At 47.4% G+C, this 24,844-nt stretch overlaps 2 protein-coding genes across 4 annotated transcripts in view; one reads left to right on the top strand and one right to left on the bottom strand.

The window, feature by feature from the left end:
• Nucleotides 1–24,844, bottom strand: part of LOC311129748 (neuron navigator 3-like) — a 753,845-nt gene that overhangs the window by 579,630 nt on the left and 149,371 nt on the right. The gene's annotated exons all lie outside the window — the stretch shown is intronic.
• LOC311129511 (SWI/SNF-related matrix-associated actin-dependent regulator of chromatin subfamily A-like protein 1) overlaps nt 1–24,844 on the top strand; it is a 32,173-nt gene that overhangs the window by 5,617 nt on the left and 1,712 nt on the right. The window contains exons 7-15 of the mRNA XM_084161809.1: nt 64–214; nt 4,754–4,981; nt 5,227–5,367; nt 9,272–9,496; nt 9,691–9,755; nt 9,849–9,951; nt 13,701–13,883; nt 15,775–15,875; nt 16,156–16,252. Of these exons, the coding sequence (XP_084017935.1) occupies nt 64–214; nt 4,754–4,981; nt 5,227–5,367; nt 9,272–9,496; nt 9,691–9,755; nt 9,849–9,951; nt 13,701–13,883; nt 15,775–15,875; nt 16,156–16,252 (1,294 nt within the window). The remainder of the gene's footprint in view (nt 1–63; nt 215–4,753; nt 4,982–5,226; nt 5,368–9,271; nt 9,497–9,690; nt 9,756–9,848; nt 9,952–13,700; nt 13,884–15,774; nt 15,876–16,155; nt 16,253–24,844) is intronic.

The raw sequence follows: 24,844 nt of genomic DNA, 5'->3' as shown, positions 1-24,844 counted from the left end.
GATGGTTCTTGATTAATGGTCTGTTTGTATGCAGTTGTATTAAACCTTGGTTGTCTCCTCCAGCTTTGCGGTGTCCAAAGATGGCCGCCTCCTCCTGGCGGATGACATGGGTCTGGGGAAGACAGTTCAGGCCATCTGCATAGCTGCCTACTACAGGAAAGAGTGGCCTCTATTAGTGGTGGCCCCCTCTTCGGTCAGATTCACCTGGGCTGAGGTACAACCACATCTGTTGTGAAGTTAGCTAAAGACTTGCATCTATTATTAACTATATACGTTGGTATTATTATTATCTTATTAGCTATAGGTCTAGACTATGGTATTTATTAAAATGATAAATTGTGTAATTTCCTCAGTGCCAATAAAGGTCATGGAGTGGTATATTATTGAGGAATACAAAGTTAGTTTTGTATTTCCCCTGATGGTTCTTGATGGATCGGTTCTGTTCTTTCTGTTTAGGGGACAAACTGCCATTCCTGTTGTCCATGAATTCAATAGACACTGTCAATCATGTCCAGGGGTATACAGTTGAAGTCGGAAGTTTACATACACTTAGGTTGGTGTTATTAAAACAAGTTTTTCAACCACTCCACACATTTCTTGTTAACAAACTATAGTTTTGGCAAGTCGGTTAGGACATCTACTTTGTGCATGACACAAGTCATTTTTCCAACAATTGTTTACAGACAGATTATTTCACTTATAATTCACTGTATCACAGTTTCCAGTGGGTCAGAAGTTTACATACACTAAGTTGACTGTGCCTTTAAACAGCTTGGAAAATTCCAGAAATTGATGTCATGGCTTTAGAAGCTTCTGATAGGCTAATTGACATCATTTGAGTCAATTGGAGGTGTACCTGTTGATGTATTTCAAGGCCTACCTTCAAACTCAGTGCCTCTTTGCTTGACATCATGGGAAAATCAAAAGAAATCAGCCAAGACCTCAGAAAAAAATTGTAGACCTCCACAAGTCTGGTTCATCCTTGGGAGCAATTTCCAAACGCCTGAAGGTACCACGTTCATCTGTACAAACAATAGTACGCAAGTATAAACACCATGGGACCACGCAGCCGTCATACCGCTCAGGAAGGAGACGCGTTCTGTCTCCTAGAGATGAACATACTTTGGTGTGAAAAGTGCAAATCAATCCCAGAACAACAGCAAAGGACCTTGTGAAGATGCTGGAGGAAACGGGTACAAAAGTATCTATATCCACGGTAAAACAAAAATAGAACTGTTTGGCCATAATGACCATATGGGGGTTGCTTGCAAGCCGAAGAACACCATCCCAACCGTGAAGCACGGGGGTGGCAGCATCATGCTGTGGGGGTGCTTTGCTGCAGGAGGGACTGGTGCACTTCACAAAATAGATGGTATCATAAGGAAGGAAAATTATGTGGATATATTGAAGCAACATCTCAAGACATTAGTCAGGAAGTTAAAGCTTGGTCGCATATGGGTCTTCCAAATGGACAATGACCCAAGCATACTTCCAAAGTTGTGGCAAAATGGCTTAAGGACAACAAAGTCAAGGTATTGGAGTGGCCATCACAAAGCCCTGACCTCAATCCTATAGAAAATGTGTGGGCAGAACTGAAAAGGCGTGTGCGAGCAAGGAGGCCTACAAACCTGACTCAGTTACACCAGCTCTGTCAGGAGGAATGGGCCAAAATGCACCCAACTTATTGTGGGAAGCTTGTGGAAGGCTACACGAAACGTTTGACCCAAGTTAAACAATTTAGAGGCAATGCTACCAAATACTAATTGAGTGAATGTAAACTTCTGACCCACTGGGAATGTGATGAAATAAATAAAAGCTGAAATAAATCATTCTATCTACTATTATTTCACATTCTTAAAATAAAGTGGTGATCCTAACTGACCTAAGACAGGGAATTTTTACTAGGATTAAATGTCAGGAATTGTGAAAAACTGAGTTTAAATGCATTTGGCTAAGGTGTATGTAAACCTCCGACTTCAACTGTATATTGCTATTCTTTACACATTAGTGTTAGTGGAATCTGGAGGGGTTTCATTTAAGGAGAACAACGTGGGTTGTTATTAGCTAAGTCCTTTGTTTCGAAGTGCCGTGAATGATTCAAGCAGTCTAATTCCTGTCTGTAGTCCTGTAGCTTCGTAGGGTCATTTATCTTCAAGAAGAAACACTGCAATATTGAATTGCAAGAAGCATGTTCTTTGTCTCGAGTGCACCCAGGAAATTAAACAGGTCATATTTGGGCACGCAACACCAGAGGCTGGAAAGGGGGGTGTTCTGTTTATTAAAGGAGAGGGAAAGGGGGGTGTTCTGTTTATTAAAAGACAGGGAAAGGGGGGTGTTCTGTTTATTAAAGGACAGGGAAAGGGGATGTTCTGTTTATTAAAGGACAGGGAAAGGGGGTGTTCTGTTTATTAAAGGACAGGGAAAGGGGGGTGTTCTGTTTATTAAAAGACAGGGAAAGGGGGGTGTTCTGTTTATTAAAGGACAGGGAAAGGGGGGTGTTCTGTTTATTAAAGGACAGGGAAAGGAGGGTGTTCTGTTTATTAAAAGACAGGGAAAGGGGGGTGTTCTGTTTATTAAAGGACAGGGAAAGGGGGGTGTTCTGTTTATTAAAGGACAGGGAAAGGGGGGTGTTCTGTTTATTAAAGGACAGGGAAAGGGGGGTGTTCTGTTTATTAAAGGACAGGGAAAGGGGGGTGTTCTGTTTATTAAAGGACAGGGAAAGGGGGGTGTTCTGTTTATTAAAGGACAGGGAAAGGGGGGTGTTCTGTTTATTAAAGGACAGGGAAAGGGGGGTGTTCTGTTTATTAAAGGACAGGGAAAGGGGGGTGTTCTGTTTATTAAAAGACAGGGAAAGGGGGGTGTTCTGTTTATTAAAGGACAGGGAAAGGGGGGTGTTCTGTTTATTAAAAGACAGGGAAAGGGGGGTGTTCTGTTTATTAAAGGACAGGGAAAGGGGGGTGTTCTGTTTATTAAAGGACAGGGAAAGGGGGGTGTTCTGTTTATTAAAAGACAGGGAAAGGGGGGTGTTCTGTTTATTAAAGGACAGGGAAAGGGGGGTGTTCTGTTTATTAAAAGACAGGGAAAGGGGGGTGTTCTGTTTATTAAAGGACAGGGAAAGGGGGGTGTTCTGTTTATTAAAGGACAGGGAAAGGGGGGTGTTCTGTTTATTAAAAGACAGGGAAAGGAGGGTGTTCTGTTTATTAAAAGACAGGGAAAGGGGGGTGTTCTGTTTATTAAAGGAGAGGGAAAGGGGGGTGTTCTGTTTATTAAAGGAGAGGGAAAGGGGGGTGTTCTGTTTATTAAAGGACAGGGAAAGAGGGTGTTCTGTTTATTAAAGGACAGGGAAAGGGGGGTGTTCTGTTTATTAAAGGAGAGGGAAAGGGGGGTGTTCTGTTTATTAAAGGACAGGGAAAGAGGTCTTAGACCGCCAGAAGTGTCCATATGTTGCTGCTGTTACCTCTACTGTTCCTCCCAGATGTGCTCTATATATATATATAGCATTGGAGTAGTAACTGGGGTAACTAGTTTGAGATAAAGCCACAGCAGTCGGTTTGAAACTTTAGGGCCATTGAATGTGGTTATAGCTAGAATAGATTTAAATGGTGCCTTTCTCTGCATGATTGGCGTCTTTCAAAAACATGGACGTCACAATGTTAACCTTAATGATCGTCAAGGAGGAACCATACACTCCGGGACACCACGTTCACCAAAATGGATCGCTCCTACAGACAGTGAGTCACGTGGCCGTGACTTGCTATATAAAGCAGGCAGACGGGCATCGAGGCATTCAGTTACTGTTCGATTGAACATTAGAATGGGAACAATGAGTGGCCTAAGCAACTTTTAACGTGGTATGACCGTCGGTTCCAGTATCTCAGAAATGGCTGACCTCCTGGGCTTCCAGGGTTTACTGAGAATGGAGCGACAAACAAAAAACCTCCAGTCAGCGGCCGTCCTGTGGGCGAAAACAACTCGTTGATGAGAGAGGTTCGAAGGAGAATGGCAAGTATTGTGCAAGCTAACAGGCGGCCCACAAACAGACAAATAACGGCGCAGTACAACAGTGGTGTGCAGAACGGCATCTCGGAAACACACAACTCGTTGGTCCTTGCAGCAGACGACCACACCAGGTTCCAGTCCTCCATCAGCGGCTCCAGTGGGCACGCGGTCAACAACACTGGACAATTGAGGAGTGGAAAAACATCGCCTGGTCCTACGAATCCCGGTTCCTGTTGCGTCATGCTGATGCCAGAGTCAGGATTTGGCGTAAGCAGCATGAGTCCATGGGCCCCATCCTGCCTGGTGCCAACGGAACAGGCTGGTGGCGGTGGTGTAATGGTGTGGGGAATGTTTTCCCTGGCACACGTTAGGCCCCTTGATACCAATTGAGCAACGTTTGAATGCCACACCTTGTAGAATCCATGCCCCGAATAATTTAGGCTGTTCTGGAGGCAAAGGGGGGTCCGACCCAGTACTAGATTGGTGTACCTAATAAACTGAGTATATATGGACGCTTACATAGTAACCCATTTTTAATTGATGTTGAGAAAATATGAATTAAAGGTAGACTCAGAAATATGGTCTAAGTTATAGTAATTGTTTTTTACTGCACCTGTCATTGGTCCTACACTAAAACCTGAAAGCCTTTGTTGGGCTGTGTTTTGTTTAGACAATCTGCTAAGCATCCAGTGTGCACATATGTCAACTCTACAGTATGCCATTGTTCACAGCGGGTATCTCCCCTCCTCTCCAGGCGTTCAGGCGGTGGCTGCCATCTGTGCAGCCTGACAGTATCAATGTGATTGTCAAAGGGAAAGACAACCTGAGGGGTGGTCTGGTCAACATCATCAGCTATGATCTACTGAGCAGGATGGACAAGAAGCAGGCAGCTAACCCCTTCAATGTCCTCATCATGGATGAGTCCCACTTTCTGAAGAACATGAAGACTGCCCGCTTTAAGTCTGCCTTGCCACTGCTCAAGGTGATGATGATTCTCTTTACTCTTAGGATCCTTGGAATTTAGGCTACAAATGTATATATTCTATGTAACAATGTAACAAACGTAATAGTGAAGTTTTCATTTGATCTCTAAGACTGTTGGGTTGGACTGTGTTCTCATTAGTGTGTTGTCACTGTCTCCAGTCAGCAAAGACTGTTGGATTAGTTAGATAGCTGACTGGAGACCGTGACAACACTAAGACTGTTGTTCTATGTTCTCAATCTCAGGTAGCTAAGCGTGTGATCCTGCTGTCGGGGACTCCTGCCATGTCCAGACCCTCAGAGCTCTACAGTCAGATCCTGGCTGTCAAGCCCTCCCTGTTCCCCCGCTTCCATGACTTTGGGACCAGATACTGCAATGCCAGACAGGTAAGTTTAGCCTACAGTACATTATCCTAGACCTGCCTGTTACTCTACAGGCTCTAGACCCGCCTGTTACTACTCTACAGGCTCTAGACCCGCCTGTTACCACTCTACAGGCTCTAGACCCGCCTGTTACCACTCTACAGGCTCTAGACCCGCCTGTTACCACTCTACAGGCTCTAGACCCGCCTGTTACCACTCTACAGGCTCTAGACCCGCCTGTTACCACTCTACAGGCTCTAGACCCGCCTGTTACTACTCTACAGGCTCTAGACCCGCCTGTTACCACTCTACAGGCTCTAGACCCGCCTGTTACTACTCTACAGGCTCTAGACCCGCCTGTTACTCTACAGGCTCTAGACCCGCCTGTTACTACTCTACAGGCTCTAGACCCGCCTGTTACCACTCTACAGGCTCTAGACCCGCCTGTTACCACTCTACAAGCTCTAGACCCGCCTGTTACCACTCTACAGGCTCTAGAGCCGCCTGTTACTACTCTACAGGCTCTAGACCCGCCTGTTACTACTCTACAGGCTCTAGACCCGCCTGTTACTACTCTACAGGCTCTAGACCCGCCTGTTACCACTCTACAAGCTCTAGACCCGCCTGTTACCACTCTACAGGCTCTAGACCCGCCTGTTACCACTCTACAGGCTCTAGACCCGCCTGTTACCACTCTACAGGCTCCAGACCCGCCTGTTACCACTCTACAGGCTCCAGACCCGCCTGTTACCACTCTACAGGCTCTAGACCCGCCTGTTACCACTCTACAGGCTCTAGACCCGCCTGTTACCACTCTACAGGCTCTAGACCCGCCTGTTACCACTCTACAGGCTCTAGACCCGCCTGTTACCACTCTACAGACTCTACTCTACAGGCAGTAGAGGACTGTAAGTTCAGCCTAAACCTGGCTCCCCTCAGGTTCCCAGGGGTTTATATGTGCAGCTATTTGTTGTATTTGTATGTATAATTGGCTGGGATTTGAATAGATCTAATTCATGATGAATTCATTTAGGGCTGTTTAGTTGACAGGTCGATTGTTTGGTCGATACGCTGTTGGTCAACCAAGATTTCTTAAGTCGACAAGTAGCAGAAAATAAAATGTCATGGTGTACAAGACACCTGTCTGATTGGCTCCTGTCTGAGTGGACTGATCCATTATGGAGGCCTGTCTGAGTGGACTGATCCATTGTGGAGGCCGTGGGGATGGCACAGTCCATCACGCTGAGACATGAGATACTGAAATTGTATATTGTTATATTACATAAGAACAATGGTGCAACACTAATAAAAAAGTATATTATTTTATAACAAATGCGCTTCCTCCCGCGTTGGATAGTGGTCGCTGTCCACGGTTCTGAAACACATCAGTGCCTTTTCCTAGACCATGTTACTATGTTTACTCGTCATATCCAATTGGTAGTTAGTCTTCTCCCATCGCTGCAACTCCTGTACGGACTCGGGAGATGCGAAGGTCGAGAGCCGTGCGTCCTCAAACACAACCCGCCAAGCCGCACTGCTTCTTGACACACTGCACGCTTAACCCGGAAGCCAGCAGCACCAATGTGTCAGAGGAAACAATGTACACCTGCCGACCGTGTCAGCGTGCAGGCGCCCGGCCCGCCACAAGGAGTCGCTAGAGTGCGATGGGACAAGGACATCCCGGCCGGCCAAACCCTCCCCTAACCCGGACGACGCTGGGCCTCATGGGTCTCCCGGTCGCGGCCGGCTACTATACAGCCCGGTATCGAACCAGGATCTAGCAGCAGCTACTCTTCCTGTTGTCCACATAAAACATGACATAATACAGAACATTAATAGACAAGAACAGCTCAAGAACAGAACTACATCAATTTATAAACGGCACATGTAGCCTACATATCAATACATACACACAAACTATCTAGGTCAAATAGGGGAGAGGCGTTGTTTATCTGTTGAAACCAGGTTTCCTGTTTACTTGAGCAATATGAGATGGACCGGAGTTCCATTAAATAATGGCTCTATATAATACTGTACGCTTTCTTGAATTGGTCTGGATTTGGGGACTGTGAAAAGACCCCTGGTGGCATGTCTGGTGGGGTAAGTGTGTGTATCAGAGCTGTGTGTAAGTTGACTATGCAAACCATTAGAATTTTCAAAACATTAATGTTTCTTAATAAAACCTGACTGTTCGGCGTTGTAACCGACTTCAGTGGGCAAATGCTCACCTTCAATGGCCACTGGCACACTGGAGAAGTGTGCTCTTCACGGATGAATCACGGTTTCAACTGTACTGGGCAGATGGCAGATGGCGTGTATGGCGTCGTGTGGGCGAAAGGTTTGCTGATGTCAATGTTGTGAACAGAGTGCCCCATGGTGGGGTTATGGTACGGGCAGGCATAAGCTACGGACAACGAACACAATTGGAAATGTAATGATGGCAATTTGAATGCGTAGAGATACCGTGACAAGATCCTGAGGCCCATTGTCCTGCCGTTCATCCGCCACCATCACATCAGGTTTCAGCATGATAATGAACGGCCGCATGTCACAATGATCTGTACACAATTCCTGGAAGCTGAAAATGTCCCAGTTCTCCCATGGCCTGCATACTCACCAGACATGTCACCCATTGAGCATGTTTGGGATGCTCTGGATCGACGTGTACGACAGCGTGTTCCAGTTCCAACCAATATCCAGCAACTTCGCAAAGCCATTGAAGAGGAGTGGGGCAACATTCCACAGGCCATAATCAACAGCCTGATCAACTCTATGCGAAGGAGATGTGTCGCTCTGCATGAGGAAAATGGTGGTCACACCAGATACTGACTGGTTTTCTGATCCACCTCCCTTCTTTTTTTTAAGGTATCTGTGACCAACAGATGAATATCTGTATTCACAGTCATGTGAAATCCATAGATTAGGGCCTAATGAATTTATTTCAATTGACTGATTTATTTATATGAACTGTAACTCAGTAAAAGCTTTGAAATTGTTGCATGTTGCGTTTATATTTTTGTTCAGTGTATATACAGTATATTGCCAATGTGATCATATACCTACATTTTAAAAATATAATTTCTAAATGGTCTGAGAAGAACAACATTAGCAAGTCAATTCAAGCGTAGCCAATATGCAGTGATAATATACTGGGCCTATAGCCTACTGAACAAACCTCATTACTACAGAACTGTTTTTAAATGGTTCATGTTGCATAGGCTTACGCTTTCTGTCGTGTTAAAAACAAAAATCTCAGTGGTAGATCTCTGCTTGCATTTTGACTCAAAGTGCTCTTGACTCAAAAGGTTGGTGGAAATAATATTGTTTTATAACAAATGCGCTTTCTCCCGCGTTGGATAGCGGTCGCTGTCCACGGTTCTGAAACACATCAATGCGCTTTTGAATTGGTGCCTTTTCCTAGACCATGTTGCTATGTAGACCATGTTGCTATGTAGACCATGTTGCTATGTAGACCATGTTGCTATGTAGACCATGTTGCTATGTAGACCATGTTGCTATGTAGACCATGTTGCTATGTAGACCATGTTGCTATGTGCATAACAGTAAAGCTAACCAGCATATTGGTGTTGAGACCAATGCAGTGGCGGCAGCAGAATGACTTAATGCCACAGTCACTCAGTGGTGCAGCAAGTCTGAGCCCGGCCAATCAAATCAATTGTTGTCGGACTCCCCTGTAGCCATTAGTTAGAGTGGGTTTCTGTGCATCAGACAAGCTCAGTGCATATAGTTGATTTGATTAAACCACATAGGATGTCAATATATGGAAAAATACACGTTTTAAAAAGAACCGACTACTCTTGGTCAACCAAGATTATTTTTTAGTCTGGGACAGCCCTAAATTCAACACTTCTTTCCATTGGAAAATGCTGTAAATAATTACCATATAACTTTTTGGTTCTCCTGCTAGCTGCCGTGGGGATGGGACTACTCTGGCTCCAGTAACCTAGGAGAACTGAAGCTGGTGTTGGAGAAGAGTCTAATGCTACGCCGTCTCAAGTCCGAGGTCCTCTCTCAGCTTCCTGCCAAGCAACGCAAGGTTGTCACGGTGACCACAGACGGTATCAACACCCGCACCAAGGCAGCTCTGTCAGCCGCAGCCAAGGAACTGGCCAAGGGGCAACACAACAACAACGTGAGGACAGGGGAAGAGCTCATACATTTTGACAACCTCTAGATTAAACTAAATGAAAAAGAGAGTTGTTTCTAGAACATTCCATTGGTAATGTTCCTACAGTTTGAACTTGTTGTGTGAATTGGCTCACATTAAGTCTTGTTAAACACACTCATCTCTTATCTTCTGTTGGGTTTTTTTTTTATTCTGTTCAGAAGATAAAGGAGGCTCTGCTGGTTTTCTTTAACCACACAGCTGAGGCCAAGATTAAAGCTATCATGTGAGTTTGAAAGCGTTTACCAAAAGTTGAGGGTACACTTCTGAGAGCATGCTGTTTTAGACACGCCAGTTCTGTTTTGTTTCTGTTATTCAGGGAGTACATCATGGACTTGTTAGAGTGCGGAAGAGAAAAATTCCTGGTGTTTGCTCATCACAAGCTGGTCCTGGACTCCATCACCAAGGGGCTGGGAGAGAAGGTGAGGAGAACAGGATGAACAGGCCAAAGATTAACACGTTGGGTTAGATGACTCACTTTTCTAGTGAATATTGAAATCAGACCCCTGGAAAGGGACGAGGGGTTTTAGTGTATCTTTAGGTAGATGACTTGCTTTTTTTTGTAAATATTTAAAACACGACGGAGGAACAAAAATAGCATAAATAGGAAATAATGGTTTCATTTGAGGACCAGGATGTTGCCAGCTGTGCCATACAGATTGCAAAATAGTTGGGAAGAGATTTTTGATGTACCGATTCCATGGTACAGGGTGTATGAGTTGATATATAAAACGACGCAAGATTCAAGACTTCGTGCTTTTCAGCTAAAATGATTGTATAGAATTCTTGCCACCAACAAAATGTTGAATATTTGGGGCATACAATCATCGAAGCTCTGCAGATTTTGTTGTGAGGATACAGAATCAATAGACCATTTGTTCTGGTATTGCCCTCAGGTAGCCTGCTTCTGGTCTCAGGTTCAGGAATAACTAAATATGTATAACATTAATCTAAAATTGACCCTAGAAATAGTACTGTTGGGAGATCTGGAGAGACCGGGTCAGTCAATTACTAATATACTAATACTCTTAGTAAAAGTATTTATCTTCAACTCGCAATCTGTGGATTCTGTTCGATTTAGATAGATTGAAATTGTATGTTAAACATCACAGCATATCTGAAAGATATATGGGGAGTAGAGATCTGAAGAGGGTAGCGAGCAGAGATAGGTGGGATGGGCTGAGGGAGGCTGAGGGTTGGGATGGGCTGAGGGAAGCTGAGGGTTGGGATGGGCTGAGGGAAGCTGAGGGGTGGGATGGAGAGATAGGTGGGATGGGCTGAGGGAGGCTGAGGGGTGGGATGGGCTGAGGGAGGCTGAGGGTTGGGATGGGCTGAGGGAGGCTGAGGGTTGGGATGGGCTGAGGGGTGGGATGGGCTGAGGGAAGCTGAGGGGTGGGATGGGCTGAGGGAAGCTGAGGGTTGGGATGGGCTGAGGGGTGGGATGGGCTGAGGGAAGCTGAGGGGTGGGATGGGCTGAGGGAAGCTGAGGGTTGGGATGGGCTGAGGGAGGCTGAGGGGTGGGATGGGCTGAGGGAGGCTGAGGGGTGGGATGGGCTGAGGGAGGCTGAGGGGTGGGATAGGCTGAGGGTTGGGATGGGCTGAGGGAGGCTGAGGGTTGGGATGGAGAGATAGGTGGGATGGGCTGAGGGAGGCTGAGGGGTGGGATGGGCTGAGGGGTGGGATGGGCTGAGGGAGGCTGAGGGGTGGGATGGGCTGAGGGAGGCTGAGGGTTGGGATGGGCTGAGGGAGGCTGAGGGTTGGGATGGGCTGAGGGAGGCTGAGGGTTGGGATGGAGAGATAGGTGGGATGGGCTGAGGGAGGCTGAGGGTTGGGATGGGCTGAGGGAGGCTGAGGGTTGGGATGGAGAGATAGGTGGGATGGGCTGAGGGAGGCTGAGGGGTGGGATGGGCTGAGGGAGGCTGAGGGTTGGGATGGGCTGAGGGAGGCTGAGGGTTGGGATGGAGAGATAGGTGGGATGGGCTGAGGGAGGCTGAGGGGTGGGATGGGCTGAGGGAGGCTGAGGGTTGGGATGGAGAGATAGGTGGGATGGGCTGAGGGAGGCTGAGGGGTGGGATGGGCTGAGGGAGGCTGAGGGTTGGGATGGAGAGATAGGTGGGATGGGCTGAGGGGTGGGATGGGCTGAGGGAGGCTGAGGGTTGGGATGGGCTGAGGGAGGCTGAGGGTTGGGATGGAGAGATAGGTGGGATGGGCTGAGGGAGGCTGAGGGGTGGGATGGGATGGGCTGAGGGAGGCTGAGGGTTGGGATGGAGAGATAGGTGGGATGGGCTGAGGGAGGCTGAGGGGTGGGATGGAGAGATAGGTGGGATGGGCTGAGGGAAGCTGAGGGTTGGGATGGAGAGATAGGTGGGATGGGCTGAGGGAAGCTGAGGGTTGGGATGGAGAGATAGGTGGGATGGGCTGAGGGAAGCTGAGGGTTGGGATGGAGAGATAGGTGGGATGGGCTGAGGGAGGCTGAGGGGTGGGATGGGCTGAGGGAGGCTGAGGGTTGGGATGGAGAGATAGGTGGGATGGGCTGAGGGAGGCTGAGGGGTGGGATGGAGAGATAGGTGGGATGGGCTGAGGGGTGGGATGGGCTGAGGGAAGCTGAGGGTTGGGATGGAGAGATAGGTGGGATGGGCTGAGGGAAGCTGAGGGGTGGGATGGAGAGATAGGTGGGATGGGCTGAGGGAAGCTGAGGGTTGGGATGGGCTGAGGGAAGCTGAGGGTTGGGATGGAGAGATAGGTGGGATGGGCTGAGGGAAGCTGAGGGGTGGGATGGAGAGATAGGTGGGATGGGCTGAGGGAAGCTGAGGGTTGGGATGGGCTGAGGGAAGCTGAGGGTTGGGATGGAGAGATAGGTGGGATGGGCTGAGGGAAGCTGAGGGGTGGGATGGAGAGATAGGTGGGATGGGCTGAGGGAAGCTGAGGGTTGGGATGGAGAGATAGGTGGGATGGGCTGAGGGAAGCTGAGGGTTGGGATGGGCTGAGGGAAGCTGAGGGTTGGGATGGAGAGATAGGTGGGATGGGCTGAGGGAAGCTGAGGGGTGGGATGGAGAGATAGGTGGGATGGGCTGAGGGAAGCTGAGGGTTGGGATGGAGAGATAGGTGGGATGGGCTGAGGGAAGCTGAGGGGTGGGATGGAGAGATAGGTGGGATGGGCTGAGGGAAGCTGAGGGTTGGGATGGAGAGATAGGTGGGATGGGCTGAGGGAAGCTGAGGGTTGGGATGGAGAGATAGGTGGGATGGGCTGAGGGAAGCTGAGGGGTGGGATGGAGAGATAGGTGGGATGGGCTGAGGGAAGCTGAGGGTTGGGATGGAGAGATAGGTGGGATGGGCTGAGGGAAGCTGAGGGTTGGGATGGAGAGATAGGTGGGATGGGCTGAGGGAAGCTGAGGGGTGGGATGGAGAGATAGGTGGGATGGGCTGAGGGAAGCTGAGGGTTGGGATGGAGAGATAGGTGGGATGGGCTGAGGGAAGCTGAGGGTTGGGATGGGCTGAGGGAAGCTGAGGGTTGGGATGGGCTGAGGGAAGCTGAGGGTTGGGATGTGGAACTGGAGACAAGTGGGAGTGGAGTTGCTGGGCGGGGGATAGAATGACGGTCAAAGATAAAAGTAAAAAATTAAGTCAAAATAAAACATAACAAAAAAGTAAGTTTGAATGACACCGAGGGGCAGTGTTGTTACAGCTAATGCCGGTTTGCCTGAAGCTGATGCCGGGCAGGTGTTTGTCCACATGGATATACACACACTCACATTCAAACACACACAGGCACATACACAGACACACACAGGCACATACACAGACACACACACACAGGCACATACACAGACACACACACACAGGCACATACACAGACACACACAGGCACATACACGGACACACACACACAGGCACATACACGGACACACACACACAGGCACATACACAGACACACACACACAGGCACATACACGGACACACACACACAGGCACATACACAGACACACACACACAGGCACATACACAGACACACAGACACACACACACAGGCACATACACGGACACACACAGGCACATACACAGACACACACACACAGGCACATACACATACACACACACACATGTAAATAGTGCCAAAAAAAACCTGATTGTCTTTATGCCAAGAGGGTTTTTGTTGTTGGTGTTATTTCAGGGTATCGACTACATCCGTATAGATGGATCCACCCCGTCATCAGATCGGCAGCAGCTCTGTGACCGGTTCCAGTTCACTGACCAGAGCTGTGTAGCAGTGCTCTCTATCACTGCGGCTAACATGGGCCTCACCCTGCACTCTGCTGCTCTGGTGGTGTTTGCTGAGCTGTTCTGGAACCCTGGGGTAAGGACCTGACTAACCCTTAACCCCTAACCCTGGGGTAAGGACCTGACTAACCCTTAACCCCTAACCCTGGGGTAAGGACCTGACTAACCCTTAACCCCTAACCCTTAACCCCTAACCCTGGGGTAAGGACCTGACTAACCCTTAACCCCTAACCCTGGGGTAAAGACCTGACTAACCCCTAACCCTTAACCCCTAACCCCTAACCCCTAACCCCTAACCCTTAACCCTTAACCCCTAACCCTTAACCCCTAACCCTGGGGTAAGGACCTGACTAACCCTTAACCCCTAACCCTTAACCCCTAACCCCTAACCCTTAACCCTTAACCCCTAACCCTTAACCCCTAACCCTTAACCCCTAACCCTTAACCCCTAACACGCCACTCTGCTGCTCTGGTGGTGTTCCCTGAAGTCTTCTGGAACCCTGGAGTAAGGTTCTAACCCTGACCTCTTAACGCCTTACCCAGGGGTGTAAAACTCATTTTGCCCCGGGGGTCGCATTCGGTCTTCAATGAGTTGTAGTTTTTGTCGTTTTATTCGATGCTCCCTGACTGTCTAGCTTTCAATTTGGTGGTTATTAGCCAGCTGGATACAGTCAAAAACGGTATGAATGTAGATCCATTATCATTTCTACACAGTTTGAATTTGGTTTTAGTCATTTTAAAGTATATTGAGTTTGTTTTGACACCTCTGCCCTAACCCCTCACCTTGCACTCTGCTGGTCTGGTGGTATTCTTTGAGCTGTTCTGGAACCCTAACCTGCCTGTTTAAGGAAGGAATGTTCTAATACTGAGAGTATGGGCTGGTAGTGGTTCATGTGGGTGGGTCCCAACTAATGTAGCCTCATGAAGGGACTTCACCTTCCCTGAAATCCCCCAGTGATTAACCCTAACCCTTAACCCTTAACCCCTAACCCCTAACCCCTAACCCCTATCCCCTTAACCCCTAACCCCTATCCCCTTAACCCCTAACCCCTAACCCCTAACCCTTAACCCCTAACCCTTAACCCCTAACCCCTTAACCCCTTAACCCCTATCCCCTAGTGATTAACCCTTAACCCCTATCCCTTAACCCCTAACCCTTAACCCCTAACCCTGGGGTAAGGACCTGACTAACCCCTAACCCTTAACCCCTAACCCCCAGAGTGATTAACCCTTAACCCCTAACCCCTTAACCCCTATCCCCCAGAGTGATTAACCCTTAACCCCTAACCCCTTAACCCCTATCCCCCAGTGATTAACCCTTAACCCCTAACCCCTTAACCCCTATCCCCCAGTGATTAACCCTTAACCCCTAACCCCTTAACCCCTATCCCCCAGAGTGATTAACCCTTAACCCCTAACCCCTTAACCCCTATCCCCCAGAGTGATTAACCCTTAACCCCTAACCCCTTAACCCCTATCCCCCAGAGTGATTAACCCTTAACCCCTAACCCCTTAACCCCTATCCCCCAGAGTGATTAACCCTTAACCCCTAACCCCTTAACCCCTATCCCCCAGTGATTAACCCTTAACCCCTAACCCCTTAACCCCTATCCCCCAGAGTGATTAACCCTTAACCCCTAACCCCTTAACCCCTATCCCCCAGAGTGATTAACCCTTAACCCCTAACCCCTTAACCCCTATCCCCCAGAGTGATTAACCCTTAACCCCTAACCCCTTAACCCCTATCCCCCAGTGATTAACCCTTAACCCCTAACCCCTAACCCCTTAACCCCTATCCCCCAGTGATTACATTTGCTATTCACTTGAACGTTACCAAACAGAGTGACAGGGACTTGGTTGACTGAAAAGTTCTGAATGCTAGTGAAACCTACAGCTGCTCTGTACTGTTCATATATCCTCCTATACTGTTTACCATACTCATAATGATGTCCTCTGGAATCTATCAGATAATGATCCAGGCTGAGGACAGAGTGCATCGTATCGGTCAGACCAGCAACGTGGACATTCATTACCTGGTCGCCAAGGGAACCGCAGATGACTACCTGTGGTAAGTCTGCTCCTCCTACTGTGGTCCTCTGTAGCTCAGCTGGTAGAGCACGGCGCTTGTAACGCCAAGGTAGTGGGTTCGATCCCCGGGACCACCCATACACAAAAAAATGTATGCACGCATGACTGTAAGTCGCTTTGGATAAAAGCGTCTGCTAAATGGCATATTATTATTTATTATTATTATTACTGTTGAATGGATCTGAACTGCCTGGAGCTAACCTCTATACTCTATCTATTAGGTGATATATTTCTGAAGAAACCCTTTTGTATGTATGTAGGCCCATGATCCAGGAGAAGATGAATGTTCTGGAGCAGGTGGGGCTCTCAGAATCCAACCTGTTAGAGAAGGCAGAGTCTGCCAGATTCCACTCCAAGGTGAGATGGGCTACACAGTGCCCTTACACAGGCCTTACGCACCCCTTACACACCCCTTACACAGGCCTTACACAGGCCTTACATACCCCTTACACAGGCCTTACACACCCCTTACACAGGCCTTACACACCCCTTACACAGGCCTTACACACCCCTTACACAGGCCTTACATACCCCTTACACACCCCTTACACACCCCTTACACAGGCCTTACACAGGCCTTACATACCCCTTACACAGGCCTTACACACCCCTTACACAGGCCTTACACACCCCTTACACAGGCCTTACACACCCCTTACACAGGCCTTACATACCCCTTACGCACCCCTTACACACCCCTTACACAGGCCTTACACACCCCTTACACAGGCCTTACACACCCCTTACACAGGCCTTACACACCCCTTACACAGGCCTTACATACCCCTTACGCACCCCTTACACACCCCTTACACAGGCCTTACACACCCCTTACACAGGCCTTACACACCCCTTACACACCCCTTACACAGGCCTTACATACCCCTTACACACCCCTTACACACCCCTTACACACCCCTTACACAGGCCTTACATACCCCTTACACACCCCTTACACACCCCTTACACAGGCCTTACACACCCCTTACACAGGCCTTACACAGGCCTTACATACCCCTTACACAGGCCTTACACACCCCTTACACAGGCCTTACACACCCCTTACACAGGCCTTACATACCCCTTACGCACCCCTTACACACCCCTTACACAGGCCTTACACATCCCTTACACAGGCCTTACGCACACCTTACACACCCCTTATACAGGCCTTACACACCCCTTACACACCCCTTACACAGGCCTTACACACCCCTTACACAGGCCTTACACAGGCCTTACGCACACCTTACACACCCCTTATACAGGCCTTACACAGGCCTTACACAGGCCTTACATACCCCTTACATACCCCTTACACAGGCCTTACACACCCCTTACACAGGCCTTACACACCCCTTACACAGGCCTTACACACCCCTTACACACCCCTTACACATCCCTTAAACAGGCCTTACACAGGCCTTACACACCCCTTACACACCCCTTACACAGGCCTTAAACAGGCCTTACACACCCCTTACACACCCCTTACACACCCCTTACACAGGCCTTACACACCCCTTACACACCCCTTACACAGGCCTTACACACCCCTTACATACCCCTTACACAGGCCTTACACACCCCTTACACAGGCCTTACACACCCCTTACACACCCCTTAAACAGGCCTTACACACCCCTTACACACCCCTTACACACCCCTTAAACAGGCCTTAAACAGGCCTTACACACCCCTTACACACCCCTTACACAGGCCTTAAACAGGCCTTACACACCCCTTACACACCCCTTACATACCCCATATTCTGTGTTATGAAGTGTTTCTGTGTTATGAAGTGTTTCTGTGTTATGTAGTGTTTCTGTGTTATGTAGTGTTTCTGTGTTATGTAGTGTTTCTGTGTTATGTAGTGTTTCTGTGTTATGTAGTGTTTCTGTGTTATGTAGTGTTTATGTGTTATGTAGTGTTTCTGTGTTATGTAGTGTTTCTGTGTTATGTAGTGTTTCTGTGTTATGTAGTGTTTCTGTGTTATGTAGTGTTTCTGTGTTATGTAGTGTTTCTGTGTTATGTAGTGTTTCTGTGTTATGTAGTGTTTCTGTGTTATGTAGTGTTTCTGTGTTATGTAGTGTTTCTGTGTTATGTAGTGTTTCTGTGTTATGTAGTGTTTCTGTGTTATGTAGTGTTTCTGTGTTATGTAGTGTTTCTGTGTTATGTAGTGTTTCTGTGTTATGTAGTGTTTCTGTGTTGTGTAGTGTTTCTGTGTTATGTAGTGTTTCTGTGTTATGTAGTGTTTCTGTGTTATGTAGTGTTGCTGTGTTGTGTAGTGTTTCTGTGTTATGTAGTGTTTCTGTGTTATGAAGTGTTTCTGTGTTATGTAGTGTTTCTGTGTTATGTAGTGTTTCTGTGTTATGTAGTGTTTCTGTGTTATGAAGTGTTTCTGTGTGTTATGTAGTGTTTCTGTGTGTTATGTAGTGTTTCTGTGTTATGTAGTGTTTCTGTGTTATGTAGTGTTTCTGTGTTATGTAGTGTTTCTGTGTTATGAAGTGTTTCTGTGTGTTATGTAGTGTTTATGTGTGTTATGTAGTGTTTATGTGTGTTATGTAGTGTTTCTGTGTTATGTAGTGTTTCTGTGTTATGTAGTGTTTCTGTGTTATGTAGTGTTTCTGTGTTATGTAGTGTTTCTGTGTTATGTAGTGTTTCTGTGTTATGTAGTGTTTCTGTGTTATGTAGTGTTTCTGTGTGTTATGTAGTGTTTCTGTGTGTTATGTAGTGTTTCTGTGTTATGTAGTGTTTCTGTGTTATGTAGTGTTTATGTGTTATGTAGTGTTTCTGTGTTGTGTAGTGTTTCTGTGTTATGTAGTGTTTCTGTGTTATGTAGTGTTTCTGTGTTATGTAGTGTTGCTGTGTTGTGTAGTGTTTCTGTGTTATGTAGTGTTTCTGTGTTATGAAGTGTTTCTGTGTTATGTAGTGTTTCTGTGTTATGTAGTGTTTCTGTGTTATGTAGTGTTTCTGTGTTATGAAGTGTTTCTGTGTGTTATGTAGTGTTTCTGTGTGTTATGTAGTGTTTCTGTGTTATGTAGTGTTTCTGTGTTATGTAGTGTTTCTGTGTTATGTAGTGTTTCTGTGTTATGTAGTGTTTCTGTGTTATGAAGTGTTTCTGTGTGTTATGTAGTGTTTCTGTGTGTTATGTAGTGTTTCTGTGTTATGTAGTGTTTCTGTGTTATGTAGTGTTTCTGTGTTATGTAGTGTTTCTGTGTTATGTAGTGTTTCTGTGTTATGTAGTGTTTCTGTGTTATGTAGTGTTTCTGTGTTATGTAGTGTTTCTGTGTGTTATGTAGTGTTTCTGTGTTATGTAGTGTTTCTGTGTTATGTAGTGTTTCTGTGTTAAATCAAATCAAATCAAATTTTATTGGTCACATGCGCCGAATACAACAGGTGCAGACATTACAGTGAAATGCTTACTTACAGCCCTTAACCAACAGTGCACTTATTTTAAACAAAAAAAGTAAGAATAAAACAACAACAAAAAAAGTGTTGAGGAAAAAAGAGCAGAAGTAAAATAAAGTGACAGTAGGGAGGCTATATATACAGTAAAATAAAGTGACAGTAGGGAGGCTATATATACAGGGGGGTACCGTTGCAGAGTCAATGTGCGGGGGCACCGGCTAGTTGAGGTAGTTGAGGTAATATGTACATGTGGGCAGAGTTAAAGTGACTATGCATAAATACTTAACAGAGTAGCAGCAGCGTAAAAAGGATGGGGTGGGGGGGCAGTGCAAATAGTCCGGGTAGCCATGATTAGCTGTTCAGGAGTCTTATGGCTTGGGGGTAGAAGCTGTTGAGAAGTCTTTTGGACCTAGACTTGGCACTCCGGTACCGCTTGCCGTGCGGTAGCAGAGAGAACAGTCTATGACTAGGGTGGCTGGAGTCTTTGACAATTTTGAGGGCCTTCCTCTGACACCGCCTGGTATAGAGGTCCTGGATGGCAGGAAGCTTTGCCCCAGTGATGTACTGGGCCGTACGCACTACCCTCTGTAGTGCCTTGCGGTCAGAGGCCAAGCAGTTGCCATACCAGGCGGTGATGCAACCAGTCAGGATGCTCTCGATGGTGCAGCTGTAGAATTTTTTGAGGATCTGAGGACCCATGCCAAATCTTTTTAGTCTCCTGAGGGGGAATAGGCTTTGTCGTGCCCTCTTCACGACTGTCTTGGTGTGTTTGGACCATGATAGTTCGTTGGTGATGTGGACACCAAGGAACTTGAAGCTCTCAACCTGTTCCACTACAGCCCCGTCGATGAGAATGGGGGCGTGCTCAGTCCTCTTTTTTGTTTCCTGTAGTCCACAATCATCTCCTTTGTCTTGGTCACGTTGAGGGAGAGGTTGTTGTCCTGGCACCACACGGCCAGATCTCTGACCTCCTCCCTATAGGCTGTCTCATCGTTGTCGGTGATCAGGCCTACCACTGTTGTGTCGTCGGCAAACTTAATGATGGTGTTGGAGTCGTGCCTGGCCATGCAGTCATGGGTGAACAGAGAGTACAGGAGGGGACTGAGCACGCACCCCTGAGGGGCCCCCGTGTTGAGGATCGGTGTGGCAGATGTGTTGTTACCTACCCTTACCACCTGGGGGCGGCCCGTCAGGAAGTCCAGGATCCAGTTGCAGAGGGAGGTGTTTAGTCCCAGGATCCTTAGCTTAGTGATGAGCTTAGAGGGCACTATGGTGTTGAATGCTGAGCTGTAGTCAATGAATAGCATTCTCACGTAGGTGTTCCTCTTGTCCAGGTGGGAAAGGGCAGTGTGGAGTGCGATAGAGATTGCATCATCTGTGGATCGGTTGGGGCGGTATGCAAATTGGAGTGGGTCTAGGGTTTCTGGGATTATGCTGTTGATGTGAGCCATGACCAGTCTTTCAAAGCACTTCATGGCTACAGACGTCAGTGCTACGGGTCGGTAGTCATTTAGGCAGGTTATCTTAGAGTTCTTGGGCACGGGGACTATGGTGGTCTGCTTGAAACATGTTGGTATTACAGACTCAGTCAGGGACATGTTGAAAATGTCAGTGAAGACACTTGCCAGTTGGTCAGCACATGCTCGGAGTACACGTCCTGGTAATCCGTCTGGCCCTGCGGCCTTGTGAATGTTGACCTGCTTAAAAGTCTTACTCACATCGGCTACAGAGAGCGTGATCACATAGTCGTCCGGAACAGCTGGTGCTCTCATGCATGCTTCAGTGTTGCTTGCCTCGAAGCGAGCATAGAAGTGGTTTAGCTCGTCTGGTAGGCTTGTGTCACTGGGCAGCTCGCGGCTGTGCTTCCCTTTGTAGTCTGTAATAGTTTTCAAGCCCTGCCACATCCGACGAGCGTCAGAGCCAGTGTAGTATGATTCAATCTTAGACCTGTATTGACTCTTTGCCTGTTTGATGGTTCGTCGGAGGTCATAGCGGTATTTCTTATAAGCGTCCGGGTTAGAGTCCCGTTCCTTGAAAGCGGCAGCTCTACCCTTTAGCTCAGTGCGGATGTTTCCTGTAATCCATGGCTTCTGGTTGGGGTATGTACGTACGGTCACTGTGGGGACGACATCATCGATGCACTTATTGATGAAGCCAGTGACTGATGTGGTGTACTCCTCAATGCTGTCTGAAGAATCCCGGAACATGTTCCAGTCTGTGCTAGCAAAACAGTCCTGTAGCTTAGCATCTGCGTCATCTGACCACTTTTTTATTAACCGAATCACTGGTGCTTCCTGCTTCAGTTTTTGCTCATAAGCAGGAATCAGGAGGATAGAGTTATGGTCAGATTTGCCAAATGGAGGGCGAGGGAGAGCTTTGTATGCGTCTCTGTGTGTGGAGTAAAGGTGGTCTAGAGTTTTTTTCCCTCTGGTTGCACATTTAACATGCTGGTAGAAATTAGGTAGAACGGATTTAAGTTTCCCTGCATTAAAGTCCCCGGCTACTAGGAGCGCTGCATCTGGATGAGCGTTTTCCTGTTGATTAATGGCCTTGGACAACTCATTCAGTGCAATCTTAATGCCAGCATTGGTTTGTGGTGGTAAATAGACAGCTATGAAAAATATAGATGAAAACTCTCTTGGTAAATAGTGTGGTCTACAGCTTATCATAAGATACTCTACCTCAGGCGAGCAAAACCTCGAGACTTCCTTAGTATTTGATTTTGTGCACCAGCTGTTGTTTACAAATATACAGAGACCGCCACCCCTTGTCTTACCAGAGTCAGACGTTCTGTCCTGCCGATGTAGCGTATAGCCCGCTAGCTGAATGTTGTCATTGTTGTCGTTCAGCCACGACTCCGTGAAACATAAGATATTACAGTTTTTAATGTCCCGTTGGTAGGATAACCGTAATCTTAAATCGTCAATTTTATTCTCAAAAGATTGAACGTTGGCTAATAGGATTGATGGGAGAGGCAGTTTACTCGCTCGCCGTCGGATCCTTACAAGGCACCCGGATCTGCGTCCGCGATATCTCCGTCTCTTCCTCACGCGAATGACGGGGATCTGGGCCTTGTCGGGTGTCTGTAGGATATCCTTCGCGAACGCCTCGTTGAAGAAAAAATCTTCGTCCAATGCGAGGTGAGTAATCGCTGTCCTGATATCCAGAAGCTCTCTTTGGTTATAAGAGACGATGGCAGAAACATTATGTACAAAATAAATTACAAATAACGCGGAAAAACACACATAATAGTACAATTGGTTAGAGGGCTGTAAAACGGCAGCCATCTTCTCCGGCGCTGTGCTCTCACTGTTATGTAGTGTTTCTGTGTTATGTAGTGTTTCTGTGTTATCAAATCAAATCAAATTGTATTGGTCACATGCGCCGAATACAACAGGTGCAGACATTACAGTGAAATGCTTACTTACAGCCCTTAACCAACAGTGCATTTATTTTAAACAAAAAAGTAAGAATAAAACAACAACAAAAAAAGTGTTGAGAAAAAAAGAGCAGAAGTAAAATAAAGTGACAGTAGGGAGGCTATATATACAGGGGGGTACCGGTGCAGAGTCAATGTGCGGGGGCACCGGCTAGTTGAGGTAGTTGAGGTAATATGTACATGTGGGTAGAGTTAAAGTGACTATGCATAAATACTTAACAGAGTAGCAGCAGCGTAAAAAGGATGGGGTGGGGGGGCAGTGCAAATAGTCCGGGTAGCCATGATTAGCTGTTCAGGAGTCTTATGGCTTGGGGGTAGAAGCTGTTGAGAAGTCTTTTGGACCTAGACTTGGCACTCCGGTACCGCTTGCCGTGCGGTAGCAGAGAGAACAGTCTATGACTAGGGTGGCTGGAGTCTTTGACAATTTTGAGGGCCTTCCTCTGACACCGCCTGGTATAGAGGTCCTGGATGGCAGGAAGCTTTGCCCCAGTGATGTACTGGGCCGTACGCACTACCCTCTGTAGTGCCTTGCGGTCAGAGGCCAAGCAGTTGCCATACCAGGCGGTGATGCAACCAGTCAGGATGCTCTCGATGGTGCAGCTGTAGAATTTTTTGAGGATCTGAGGACCCATGCCAAATCTTTTTAGTCTCCTGAGGGGGAATAGGCTTTGTCGTGCCCTCTTCACGACTGTCTTGGTGTGTTTGGACCATGATAGTTCGTTGGTGATGTGGACACCAAGGAACTTGAAGCTCTCAACCTGTTCCACTACAGCCCCGTCGATGAGAATGGGGGCGTGCTCAGTCCTCTTTTTTTTCCTGTAGTCCACAATCATCTCCTTTGTCTTGGTCACGTTGAGGGAGAGGTTGTTGTCCTGGCACCACACGGGCAGATCTCTGACCTCCTCCCTATAGGCTGTCTCATCGTTGTCGGTGATCAGGCCTACCACTGTTGTGTCGTCGGCAAACTTAATGATGGTGTTGGAGTCGTGCCTGGCCATGCAGTCATGGGTGAACAGAGAGTACAGGAGGGGACTGAGCACGCACCCCTGAGGGGCCCCCGTGTTGAGGATCAGTGTGGCAGATGTGTTGTTACCTACCCTTACCACCTGGGGGCGGCCCGTCAGGAAGTCCAGGATCCAGTTGCAGAGGGAGGTGTTTAGTCCCAGGATCCTTAGCTTAGTGATGAGCTTAGAGGGCACTATGGTGTTGAATGCTGAGCTGTAGTCAATGAATAGCATTCTCACGTAGGTGTTCCTCTTGTCCAGGTGGGAAAGGGCAGTGTGGAGTGCGATAGAGATTGCATCATCTGTGGATCTGTTGGGGCGGTATGCAAATTGGAGTGGGTCTAGGGTTTCTGGGATTATGCTGTTGATGTGAGCCATGACCAGTCTTTCAAAGCACTTCATGGCTACAGACGTCAGTGCTACGGGTCGGTAGTCATTTAGGCAGGTTATCTTAGTGTCCTTGGGTACGGGGACTATGGTGGTCTGCTTGAAACATGTTGGTATTACAGACTCAGTCAGGGACATGTTGAAAATGTCAGTGAAGACACTTGCCAGTTGGTCAGCACATGCTCGGAGTACACGTCCTGGTAATCCGTCTGGCCCTGCGGCCTTGTGAATGTTGACCTGCTTAAAAGTCTTACTCACATCGGCTACGGAGAGCGTGATCACATAGTCATCCGGAACAGCTGGTGCTCTCATGCATGCTTCAGTGTTGCTTGCCTCGAAGCGAGCATAGAAGTGGTTTAGCTCGTCTGGTAGGCTTGTGTCACTGGGCAGCTCGCAGCTCACTGTGTTATGTAGTGTTTCTGTGTTATGTAGTGTTTCTGTGTTATGTAGTGTTTCTGTGTTATGTAGTGTTTCTGTGTTATGTAGTGTTTCTGTGTTATGTAGTGTTTCTGTGTTATGTAGTGTTTCTGTGTTATGTAGTGTTTCTGTGTTATGTAGTGTTTCTGTGTTATGAAGTGTTTCTGTGTTATGTAGTGTTTCTGTGTTATGTAGTGTTTCTGTGTTATGTAGTGTTTCTGTGTTATGTAGTGTTTCTGTGTTATGTAGTGTTTCTGTGTTATGTAGTGTTTCTGTGTTATGTAGTGTTTC

The sequence above is a fragment of the Coregonus lavaretus genome (assembly GCF_964263955.1).
Source record: "Coregonus lavaretus genome assembly, chromosome: 5".
Lineage (NCBI taxonomy): Eukaryota > Metazoa > Chordata > Actinopteri > Salmoniformes > Salmonidae > Coregonus > Coregonus lavaretus.
This window is presented reverse-complemented; position numbering and strand designations above follow the sequence as displayed.